Source organism: Ictalurus punctatus, chromosome 10, assembly GCF_001660625.3.
Source record: "Ictalurus punctatus breed USDA103 chromosome 10, Coco_2.0, whole genome shotgun sequence".
Taxonomy (NCBI): Eukaryota; Metazoa; Chordata; class Actinopteri; order Siluriformes; family Ictaluridae; genus Ictalurus; species Ictalurus punctatus.
Window position 1 is genome coordinate 14,555,001 of NC_030425.2, and position 13,201 is coordinate 14,568,201.

The 13,201-nt window shown below is 38.7% G+C and overlaps 1 protein-coding gene and 1 pseudogene across 5 annotated transcripts in view; one reads left to right on the top strand and one right to left on the bottom strand.

Moving 5' to 3' along the window:
- Positions 1-13,201, top strand: part of stx6 (syntaxin 6) — a 53,918-nt gene that overhangs the window by 11,149 nt on the left and 29,568 nt on the right. The window contains exon 8 of one of the 5 annotated variants that reach the window (XM_053683417.1): positions 11,642-12,886. The exons of 3 other annotated variants lie outside the window; for them this stretch is intronic. In XM_053683417.1, the coding sequence (XP_053539392.1) occupies positions 11,642-11,706 (65 nt within the window). In that variant the 3' untranslated portion in view covers positions 11,707-12,886. Of the gene's footprint in view, positions 1-1,046; positions 8,841-11,641; positions 12,887-13,201 lie in introns of those variants that run through there. One more of the 5 variants, XM_017477521.3, reaches the window with a different exon arrangement.
- Positions 3,526-6,481, bottom strand: LOC108270627 (probable ATP-dependent RNA helicase DDX46; annotated as a pseudogene).

Below are 13,201 nucleotides of genomic sequence, written 5' to 3' on the forward strand. Positions count from 1 at the left end.
ATTCATTCTTTTATATCATGCTCAAACAGCACAATTTAATATCGCCATGAGAATTGCAGCAATTCAGAATCCATCAGATGAATACTTTTAACAAAGTTGATTAATTAGTCTGCACAGATGACACAGTGCATCACAAAAGACATAGTCTTTTCAGAATCAGAAATTGCAGGTATGTGGAAACACAATAAATTTGAGCCCAAAGCTGTGAATATAATTTATTCAGTGCGTTTACATGGACAACAATAATCCAATATTAACCTGATTAAGACAATACTCTGATTAAGAAACTAGCATGTAAACAGTGATTTTTAATTTCTTTAATCCGATTAAGGTCATTCTCGAAGTAAACACAAACTGAATTAAGACGTGGAGTACTCCTGTTTTAGTCGCATTATCGAGGTGTATTACAGACATGTAAACACCTTAATCACACTATTAACATTGTGTGAGTTTTCACCGCGTTTTGCGACAGGACACGGCAGTGCTCAACCGTTTTATGGCAAACGAGAGCACGGCTGCATCCCAAACCGAATACTTGCCTACTATAGGCCTATAGCAGGCGAAATACATGTTTCTCGGTTACTATACAGTAGGTAAGTACGCGGTTTGTGACGCAGCCCATGGTTTCAAGCAGCCGTCTATTTGCACATACAGCATGACAAATAATTAACCGCACTTGAAGCGTTCTTAAAAAATTTTAAATAATAAAGGAAAAAATAATCATAAGCTCATTAATTTCCTTACACTTAACTATCTCACCATACATTATTACATTACATCAGCTACCACTATTTAGCCTGGTCTTCCAGGTAACCAAAACATAGTACTGAGCATCTCAGTTGAGATTTTACTTACCTAATTTGGCTTGCTAATATATTTATGATTTGTCCCCTTGTGGTTAACTACAATTGGGGTAAATGGGAAATTGTGTTCTCAAGTTGAGTATTGAGCAGTAATTCCTAAGATATAATAAATACCCATATTGGAACATGGTCTAAATGTTTGACTATGCTGTCATCTCATTTCTGAACTCTTTGCTCTCACAGACCGGCGACAATGGTGTGCTATTGGCATTTTGTTGGCTATCCTGTTCGTTGTGATCCTCCTCCTCATTGTTCTGTGAACAGCACTCGGTTCACATCCACTACAGCTTTCTTCATTCCAACCGAAGAATTGACTAAACAAAGGTGCTTTAAGGAAAGGAAATCGCCTTGTCTCCACTCATTCAATCATACTCTTACCTGCTGAATATTGCGCTTTCTTCTGCCACTCCAAAATGCTGCCTGTGTGGTACTTTAGCTTGTTTAGCTGTAAATATCTGTTCCGTTCTTGTTTTTTAACTGTTTTGGCAGATCCTAAGCCCAAGGGGCTTATAGTTGTGCTGTCTGCACCACTTACCTTTTCTGTAAGTGTGTTAGTACAAGAGGAAAAAGGAAGTCAAATGAGAATTGAGATTAGTATCCTGAGTCAGGGTAACACTTTATCTTGCTACTTTTAACTTTTTGTGTCATTAATGCTTCAGAGTGATTTACTGAAGTAATAATAGGCCTATTTTTCACATGAAAATTCTATGGCTAATATTTAATCTCTTGCTTCCTGTCCTCTTTGTTAACTGGTTTATCATGTACACCTACTATACAGGTGCTGAAAATTTTCCATCACCAAAATAATATCAGCACTGACCCCTTTCTAATGATGGACACAGAAAAGGGGGCTGACAAAGTGTACATATAGAGTGGTGCAGGGATGATGTCATTTTGTTTGCCAAAACCCGGAAACGAGTTAGCATTTTAGCCCTTCCGGTTCCATTGTCCTGAAGTCAGTGGGTTTTTTGAATGGGATTTTGGTTAAAAGCCTGAAATAAGGTCTGTGGTGAACACAAGCTCAAACTATTTTCACTTTTTATTCTATGACATAAAATACACCAGTAATACCCCACTCATGATTTTTTTTAAAGCTTTTACGTATTGAAAAAGGCGGTTGCTAACAAGTTGCTAAATGGGACTACAGATGTTTGTCGGGGACATTAAACGTCATCACGCCGAAGAGGAACAAACTTTGCAGACGAACTGCTTCAGGTATGCAGTGCACAATTCCCCAAAAAATGTGGTTGAAGATTCATCCACAGAGTAAATCCGTATTATGGAAAATATTATCGGAAGGTCTGTGATGGTGACGTTGAAGTCGAGCGATCGTGGTATAGTTTGTTTATAGCATACGGTTAGCTTTTTATTTCTGACGATTGTAATTGTAAAATGACATCATCCCTGCACCTCTCTATTAACACATGGATTACAGTCAGCAATTATATACATACAGAGTTATATGGTGGCTCTAACTAATAAAATGTCCAGTAAGTGTAGGTACAGCATAGATGTAACTAATAATTAACAGCTCAATGGTGATTCTAATGTTTATTTCTAATAATTATTGATAACTAATGAAGTTAAAGCTATACTGAACACTGGGGTTTCTTGATTTGAAACCAGTTTATTTTCGAAGCAGCTATTTGATTAACAGGACTAAAGACAAGTTAACCACTTCCTATAATATCACTTTCCAAATGCTTATGATCTCTTTTGTCCTGTCTCAGCTTGTAGTAGAGAATTTATTTCAGGCTAAATGAGACTAACTGAATGAGCTTGACTGTAACCTATTTATAACGTACTTTGAGCATGTTTGCTCGTGAGGTCAGTTGTAACTAATAACGAGCTGCACAATTAGAAGATTCTGCATAAACATCAGTTTGCTTCAAGTGATGCTGCAGACATGTAGCTATACATCATCTTGATTTAAAAACACACCTGCTGGGCATTTTCACCTGAACAGTTTTCTTATCGCATGGATGTGCTTCAGCTTGAAGGCACTTGGTCCTGATAGTGGAACAATACAGTGGGAACACTGATTCATTTTTAAAAAATTAAATAATAGTACAACAAAATCAGTGAGAAAGGTTAAGACAGTTCAGGAACTACATACATGAATAACAACTTTATGGGTTAAAACACTACTTTATGTTTATTACTTCATGTACCTCAGCAAAGCAGCCATGCAGCTCTGACAATAAAATGAAATGTAAAAAAAAAAAAAAAGTTTGCGGTTAAAACTGAAACCAGGCTTAAATTCAGCTCAATTTATTCTACATGGTAAAACTTTTACTGCTCATTTCAGTTCTGTCTTTCTGACTTTATATAGTGTACTCAAACCAAACTGATAGATGATATAAACATCTAAGAAATATATAGGGATTACTTTTAAGGAGAAATAAGTAGCTATTCCTACTACAAATAAATGATTAAAAAATATAATGACATTGCAACTTTTTCCACTGCAACTACCAAACATTTTACACCAGAAAAATGAAACTGCTTTTTTTTTGGCCACCAGTTCTGTAACAAAAGTTCCAGTTAATTTTAAAATGTTTTATTGGTGTAAAAGAGAATCTACACAATGAATATGAGACTGAACTTAGAGCTAAATGAATCACTTCACAAGTCATTTAATCAGTCAAATAAACACAAATCACCTCTTTACGTCACTGTCAAACACAACGAAAAACAGAAGGGTCTTCGTCTACACAACTATGTATCGGCCTTTGGCTGTCGGCTGGTACGAGTGTTGCAGGCCTATGAGCTCTTCTTTGATGAGCCGTGTGATTTCTGCTTTTGCTTTCTGCACTGCCAACTCATTTGCACTCTCGATGGCGAGGTAAATCTTGTGTTCTCCCTCTTTGGGTTCTTTCCCAGGAGGGAAGTATGTCCCTCTGATGGTGATGGCAGCCTCTGAATATTCGCCAATCGTCTGCAGAGCCTCTTTAGATGTCACCTTCCACCTCACCGTCTGGGGGAAAAACGTTGATCTCCAGCTCCTCTTCATACCTCTTCACACTGTCTACCTGTTCAGCATTCTGTCGCTCCTCCTCCAGTTTCTCGATGGGTGTGTAAGTCAGCTTGGCGTTGATTTTCTTTGCGAGCTGCTCAGCAATGGTCTTAGCGGAGATGGAGAGTGCGATCATGGTGCCACCCCTCATGATGGCGTTAGAGGCCTGTTGCATTACGTCCTAAGCTTTTGCGCCGAGGTTTTCTGTGTGTTGATCTTCAGTGCCAGTTTCTTGGCGATTTCAAGTTTCTGAATGTTTCCAGCTGAAGGTGCAGTGAGACCACCAAGTCCTGCAGCAAAAACGGTGAGTCCTGAACCTGACGGTACAGCACCCCCCGGAGTGGCCAAGTCCTTCACATGCTTTTTAGAGTTAAACATGCTTTCGATCTGCTCATCTATATCCAGTGCTGTGTCCTCGTCGTCTGACTCATAAAGACCAAGCGCTGCTTTCTGCAGTTTCTTCCTTTCATTAGCCAGAGCATGTTCAGTCTCATCGAACTTAAAGCCTTTCCCTGAAAACCCACTGCTGCTCTTAATACTCTTCCCCTCCGCTTTCTGCTGCTCCTTGAAGGTCGCCCAAAGCTGCTCGAGTTCAGGAGGAACTGAGGACCCTAACAACTCCAGAGCTTTAATGATGTCACCTGCATATCGCACCTGATCCTGAGTGATAAACGTGTATGCGTGGCCCTTATTTCCAGCTCTGCCAGTCCTCCCGGCATGGTGGACATAGACCTCATAATGATTGGGACAGTTGTAGTTCACCACTAGAATGAGGTGCTTTACGTCCAGGCCTCTCGCTGCCACTGATGTGGCCACAATCAGCGGACACGCCCCGCTCTTAAAATCATTTATTATACTATCCCGATCATACTGATCGATTCCTCCATGCAGAGACATGCGGGGGTACGAGGCCTTCATCAAGTCTTTCAGTAAGCCGTTTGCGTGTTCCTGTTTATCTACAAAATAATCACTGAGCCTTTCTCCTGATAATGACCCAAAATCTCCAACAGCTTCAGGAACAACTTCTCCTCCTCAATCACAATCACATGCTGCTCCACATCTGAACACACCATGCTCCTTCCCCCAACCTGAACCTTGATTGGTTTGTTGAGGATACGGCGAGCTAAAGCCTCCATCACTCGAGGAAATGTTGCTGAAAACATCACTGTCTGACGATCCGGCCGCACATTATCCAGTATGTGCATTACCTGCGGTTCAAAACCCATATCAAACATTTGGTCAGCTTCATCGACTCCGACATATGTGCCTCTGCGCAGGTTCGTGACTCGTCCACTGTTGGCTCTCAGCATGTCGATCTTTCTATCAGGAGTACAGACAATGATTTCAGCTCCATTTCTGCTATCTGCTCGCTAATGCCTGTTCCACCGTACACACACACCACTCTGAGCACCAGTGGATTGGAGAACTTTTTACACTCTTTGGTGATCTGCAGAGCGCGCTCACGTGTTGGCGTCATGATCATCGCGATAGACCACTCCCCCTCCTCCAGGGGGCATTGGTCTAAAATATGGCGAAACATTGGCAGCAGAATTGCGATGGTTTTCCCACTTCCTGTCTTGGCAATACCGATGAGGTCATGTCCGGAAATGATGGCGGGAATGGCCTGAGTCTGGATGGGCATAGGCTTCTCGTAGTGATGCTTTTTAAGGGCATTTAAGACCTTCATGGTTGGTCCACACTGCACCCAGGTCTTTATGGGTTTGGGACAGCGTTTCCCCTTCATCGAGATTCCCTCAAGCTCCAGAGGATACTCATTCACCTCCTCTGGTGTCATTTTGGTTCCAGTTCAGGAACTTCTACATAGAAACTCTTGTGATAGGATTCGTACTGAATTTTCTGATGATCGACAGGCTCCAGAATTTTCCACTGTTTGGTCTGGAAGCCGGTGAGAGCCATTTGCAGGTCCATTTCCTCCCCCTCTGACATACTCTATGGCATCCTGATCGTTCTCCATTAATTCCCCTTTCTTTTTGGTGATGTAAGGAGTTTTTTTTCATCTTCACCACCGTCACCACTTTTGTCACAGTCATGCCTCCTTTTTTGTCTTTTCCTCCCTTCATGGTGCCCATGTTGTTGTACTTCAATTCCTCATTCACGTCCTCCAATAAAAGTCCCAGTTTATTTATTTATTTATTTATTTATTTATTATTTTATTTACTTTTGTCTGCTGAGGGTGGGGTTAGCAGCATGTAACACTGAATACACACACACACACACACAGAGTGGCCATATATTTAAACCATATGTGTCTTCTAACCTGGCCAGTTTGAGTTGATCACATGACCAAACTTAAAAACAGCAAAAACCCTCTGTGGGCTGTGATGATGTCATTCCCTTTACCATATTCAAAATTAGAGTTTTTTCTTAAGTTTGTGAAAAATTAACCAGCACCCAGTTGAATGTAATGTCTCTCATAGGTCCAGGTTTAAAGTATAGTGTGGTGTAGAATTTCAGTTTCCTCACAGACATTTTAAGGTACGTTTTGTAAATAGTAGTGCGTAATGTGTTCATAGATCAAACTATTGGTACACAGGGTGGTGAATTTCACCTTCACCGTCCAATCAGGAACACAATCTGACATAGAGAAAACATTATGTACATGATTGAGATCCAGGGTTAGGTATCAGTGTGTTTATTTCCAACAAGTATTATCTCCTGAACTAGTCATTCTATCAAAATTAAGATAGACTGTGCTTTAGAATAAAATAGTGACTGAATTAATCTGTCGGTCCATTTGAATTTAGATGCTCTAAATGGCTAAATAAAGTATAAAGTATGACATCACATTAACTGTAAATTTTTAGAAATATTTGATGTATCTTGCCAATAATCTAAATTTGACCTATGACATTTTGCACTAGCTGAGTAAATGCTTGTAACGCTTGTTATGATGCCTGCTTATGGTTTATCCTATGATTGCTTAGGTTTATATACACAGTGTATTTTAGTGACATGGTTATGGTTGTTGACCAGAAGAATACTTCCCACGTAAAGAAAAATGATTCACAAAATAAAAAGCAAAGCCACATTTGTAGTTGGTAAACATGCACTTTGTATTCTGCACATGGTGCACTTTGAACAGAATCAAAGGGTAGTGTTGTTTATGGCAGTTGTAGCACCTATAAGGCTATAGGTATATATTATAGAAAGTTCTAAATAAGGTTATGTTAAAGCTGTGTTTCTTTTTATCAGTAGTGGCCATTTGTATTCATAGTAGGCTGTGATAGAGCTTACATTCTACTGGTGCAACTGACTGTGGGACCCAAAGTTCCACTAGCTCCAGGTTGGGCCAAATCTTGTTTCCCTAAATTTGCAGTGGAAAAGCACCCATTGTTATATATTTTGGAAAGTAATTTCTCAAGTGTTTGTTCAAAGTGTGAAGTTTCATTTATTTTCCTTTCTTGGGATTGACGCCATATGATCAGTGGTGCAACGAGGCCATGTTATAGCTCCATTAAAGCTGACAAATGAAACAGGAAATGCTTCTTATGGCTCCTTAAAGAAGATCTGTATACTTCTGTGTATTGCCTGAATAGAGTATAGTGACCTTTGGCATGGTTTATTTGCTAGATTTACCTTGCACAATACTATATCAAAGTATCGACCAAAAGCCGCTGTGAAGTTCAGAACACTACATAGCTAGTGCCTTAGTATCTCATACAAGAGGAAGGGCAGAAAAAACTTTTTATCTAAGCATTATCTACCATTTCAGAAGGATATTCTTATGTGATGGGATTCCTCTCCATACTTCATTTGCTGAGTCTTAATCAGAGAAATTGGTTCATTTGCTGTTAGATTTGGTTTAGGTTCATATTATACATAATGAAACAAACCAAAAGCAACAAGAAAAACTTTAGCTGAGTGGTGTATATGTCTGAAAGTTAATTATTTATCAGTAATCTGGAATAAATGTAAACACACGTTTGCCAAGTGTGCATAAAAATCAGAAGAATTACCTGAGCATGGAGAACACCATGCTAGTGCTAAATAAGTCGTTAGATAATTATATATAACTATCTCTTTAAATTCTCTTTTTGTTTGTTTATTCAGTCAGGTTGATTCAGAGTCAAATGACTTTCTCACTGAAATAGAACCACACTAGATCTCACTTGTAACTGGACCGAGACTACGTCCCTCAGATGCTCTCGGACACGATTGTTTTGATCTTACTTTCTTTTCACCTGCCTGAAGAAGCGCACCGTGTGTGAGAACACAACAGGGTTCCATTCAAACAGACTAAACACTGCATATGTGAATGCACCTTTACCTGTCAGAAAGGGTTTCAAATAAAACCCATTTAGGACACTTTGAACGAACCTTTTTCTAACCATTTTTCAAAGACTGTAAGAGGGAAGTTAATCTGCTGCTGTATAAGTGTATGTTAGATTCAGTATTGTAACAAAAAAGGTCTCCGCAATCCATTTTCATATTTTATCATTTGTGTAAACCGTGATATACAATGCTTTTATCATGTTCTTATTGAATTGTTGACTTTGTTTATTATTTGTTTTCACACACTATTTTTCTGTCACTCCGATTTTATGGAAATCATGATCGAATTTTATGTACAACAAAAAAAAGGCTTATTTCTGTAGCCCCAAACAAGACTGAAAAAATTATCAGTGACCTATTGACTATGATGAGTGATTATCATGCTGTTGTACAGTGTACCACTAAAACAAAAACACCCACTGTAAAGTAAAAATTGCACAATCATGTCACTGTGGACTGGTGACAGGGTGGAGAGAATATGGGCTTTTATTAATCCCTATAGTTTGTTCGATTTGATTGTTAGTTTGATGTTTGTTTACTGTGTGAGAATGAACTGATATCCTGTTGTTTCCCTTTGGCCATCAACTCCCCTTTAAGAAATTCTGTCCCATCATCCCTGTGTGCAATTGAGTTCCCTGTGAATCTATTAAATGCAGATTGCTGCTGAATGTCTTTGGCGTTGACTGATTTCTATGAGTGTAATGATATGGCCTAAAAAACGTTTACAAATTTGATGTTTTCATTTGCACTTATTTATTTGGCAGACTCTTTTATACAAGCAAGCCAGAATCCCAGTTTAAGCATCCAGTCAATCTGTCAAAGGAGTATTTTGACTAAAAATAAAATGTACACTGTTTCCCCTTTACCCAAAAGGTAGATGAACCAAGACATATCGCTTAGAGCTACCATTTTAATTTCATCACTGTAATGATCACACATTCTGAAGCAGTTCCTTGGTTGCAAGTTAAAAATCGTGATCTTATAGAGTGGTGCTTGAAAGTGTGTGAACCTTTTTAGAATTGTCTATATTTCTGCTTAAATATGACCTAAAGCATCATCAGATTTTCACACAAGTCCTAAAAGTATATAAAGAGAACACAGTTGAACAAATGAGACAAAAATATGATACTCTGTCATTTATTTTTTGAGGGAAATGATCCAATATTACATATGTGTGTGGCAAAAGTATGTGAACCTTTTGATTTCAGTATCTGGTGTGACCTCCTTGTGCAGCAATAACTGCAACTAAATGTTTCCAGTAACTCTTGATCAGTCCTGCACATCAAACTGGATGAATTTTAGTCCATTCCTCAGTACAGAACAGCTTCAACTCTGGGATTTTGATGAGTTTCCTAGCATAAACTGCTTGCTTCAGGTCCTTCCACAACATTTCTATTGGATTAAGGTCAGGACTTTGACTTGGCCATTCCAAAACATTAACTTTATTCTTCTTCCAATAATCTTCCTTCTTGTCCACTTGATCTCTTTAAAAAACTGCCGAAGGGCAGCAATGTTCTTTTTTGTAGAGTGGTGACTTTCTCCTTGCAACTCTGCCATGCACACCATTGTTGGTCAGTGTTCTGATAGTGGACTCATGAACATTAACATTAGCCAATGTGAGAGAGGCCTTTAGTTGCATAGATGTTACCCTGGGCTCCTTTGTGATCTCGTGGACTATTACACGTCTTGCCCCTGGAGTGATCTTTGTTGGTAGACTACTCCTGATGTGGGTAACAGTGGTTTGGAATTTCCTCCATTTGTACACAATCTGTCTGACTGTTGATTGGTGGAGACCAAACTCTTTAGAGATGGTTTAGTAACATTTTCCTGATGAGCATCAACAACTCTTTTCTGAGGTCCTCAGAAATCTCTGTTCATGCCATGATACACTTCCACAAAAATGTGTTGTGAACATCAGACTTTGACAGATCCCCGTTCTTTAAATAAAACAGGGCGCTCACTCACACCTGATCATCATCCCACTTATTGAAAACACCTGACACTAATTTCACCTTCCAATTAAACTGCTAGTCCTAGAGGTTCACATACTTTTGCCACTCACAGATATATAATATTGGATCATTTTCCTCAATAAATAAATGACCACGTATAATATTTTTGTTTCATGGGGTTCCCTTTGTCTACTTTTACGACTTGATGAATATGATGATGGTCATGATTTTAGGTCATATTTATGCAGAGAGACAGAAACTTACCAAGGGTTCACAAACTTTCAAGCACATCCGTAGCTTAATATAAAATGTTCACCAGTGGCTGTTTTAATGCCTTTTTGAAAAAAGATGGTTGACAGAAATCTGAAATGTTGGACCAAAATGTGAGCACTGCTATGATGCACAGCTAAAAAGGCATAACTAGCAGAATGTGTCTCCAGTGTCTTAATTTTGGAACAGTCAAAGGTTTTCTGCTCATGACAGAGGACTTTGTGCTTTCCCATTTCTTTGTAACGTAGCAAGATGCCCTTTATTGGCATATAATACCACAGCACTGTTGTACTCCCACTGTTAATTGCTCAGAAGTTGTTGATTAATTTTCTATAACAGCTCTGACAATAATTCTGTCTGTAATTCAAATCACATGTTTATATTAATGCATTCATTCTAATATGTTATCTATTGAAACAGCTAGAACAGCAACACAGGGACTAAATTGCTGACAAGACCAAAAAAACACATAAAGCAAGTCTAACATTACAGAGTGTGTTTTAGACATGCATGTAAGACACAATGGTGAATTCTTAGTCATTAGCATCCCTTATATGTTAGCCTTGTAGATTGAGTAGCTTGTCTGGTTTAGGACATTGGACACTGATTATCTTTCCTATAAAACCTGACTTTGGTTAAACGTGACTCATGTATAAGATTGATGCAGTTTATGTCTATTGATCCAGTCTGCCGGAAATGATTGAAAGGACAGTCATGAGATTCAAGCATGTGGCCTGTCAACCCTCAACTTCAGACAGGTAGCCCTCTCCTCCCCCACTTCTGTGCTCTGGCTGACAATTGGTGCATCGTTCACACCTGAGCCCTCTGCCGTGGAATATTTTACATCAAGCCTAACATTATGAGCCAAGTAATTATTCAAATTGTTACTATATGCACATTGCCCATAGCAATATACATATGTTTATACAGTTGGCCAGTCTAAAGGTGCTACTTTAAATGCCACTATTTTTTTTAAAAAAGTTGAGTCTTCAAACGTTTTCAAATTCTCGCAATGATTTGAAAAAAAAAAAAAAATTCAATATTTTGATGGTTTTCCAAAATGTTTGTCTTTGAGGCCTGTAGTACATGAAGGAATAATCTGGCACAATTGTAGTAACATTTGCAATCGGATGAGGACAAGTCATCATATGTAGCTGGAGGGGTGCTAATTATTGTGTGTGTGTGTGTGTGTGTGTGTGTGTGTGTGTGTGTGTGTGTGTGTGTGTGTGTGTGTGTGGTGGGGGCAGCAGGTGCAGGATGCAGGTCCTCCATTCAGCTCCTTTATCCGGGGGTAAGTGGAGGGTACAGCTGAGCCCCAACTGCCCCATGGGGAGGCGGGGGATGGGGTGTGGGAGACAGTTCTCAGACAGCTTGGCTCATTAGCATTGCAATACAGACTCTGGGAACACACCCACACACACAGTATTAAACTGTTCCTTTGAGAATAAATACAGCTAACTATGTGCCAACGTGCTAGACTGAATTTGTCCAACACTTCCAGAAACATATCGTCTGCTGCATTGTAAATGAATTCTGAGTTCTACAGTTACTGGGGATGTGATACACTTGATTGGAGAGATTTGTGCGTTTCAACTTCAAGTAAAAAAAAATCCACAACGCAGTACTCGTAACATAATCAAACTGCTTGATTTTATAAACATGCCTTTTTGACAGCGGGTGAAAGAGGAATAGGTGCACACTGGATGCACAATATCATGCACACGATCACTATAACAAAACATAATTTGATTGTGTTCATTCAGTGGTTCCTGATACGATATTTTTAAGTTGTGGCATAATCAAAAGCCAAAAAAAAACATAGTTAATTTATTCATTATTGTAAGCACTTTATCCTGGTCAGGGTCGCAGTGAATCCAGAGCCTATCCTGGGAATGTCTAAGGTGGGAAGACAATCTGCATCCTGGATGGGATTCCATTGATAGGAAACTAGTAAACTCATAGGAAACCCATATGGATAAGGGGAGAACATGATAAACTCTATACAGATAGTAACCCGAGTACAGGGTCAAGCCAGGGACCTGGGAGAGTTGAGGCAGCAATGCTACTCCTACCCCTAATTAATTTTTAGTCAAATCAATGTCAGCTGGTCTTTAAAACTGACATATTGTGGCTTCTTGGTGAAGTTGAAATTAAAGGAATATTAAAGTGTTTTGAACCTAATCTCTATCGCTACCTGTTTGACTGATAAAAGAATGCAAACTGACTCAGTAGTCTAAAATTCGTAACATATTTAAGATTACAATTGTTACGTACTTCAGATGAAGACATTACCAATTGTTTCCAAAGGTGTTCTTACAGAGTTTATCCAACTTTGCAATACTGGAGAAATACAGTAAAATTGCATTTGTGGTTCCTTAAAATATCTCAAAAGTTAGATTAGGTTTTACATTGTTAAAGCAGTACAACCACAATTTCTTCCCTATATAGAGTTTTCATCTCTGAAAGCCTTAATTAAACAGATTTATACCACAGCACTGTTTAATTCTTGAGTCTGATTGTCATTGTTCAAATGTGTTGATTAATTTTCTATAATAGTAGCTCTGATAGTAATTCTGACTGCAAGGCAAATCATAGGTTTATATTAATTTGCTAATAAATAGATTAAAAACCAGCTATCATCTGACAAATAAATCCACTGATGTGCAGTGATGCTCGTTTTCTGTAAGGAGACTTTTATTTAGCATTTTGAAAGGAAGTGTCAGCACTTCGCTGCAGTCAGAAATAAAGCTGTAATGTTCTTATATTTATGTATAAGCTACAGATGCAGTAGATAAAAATTCAGTTTA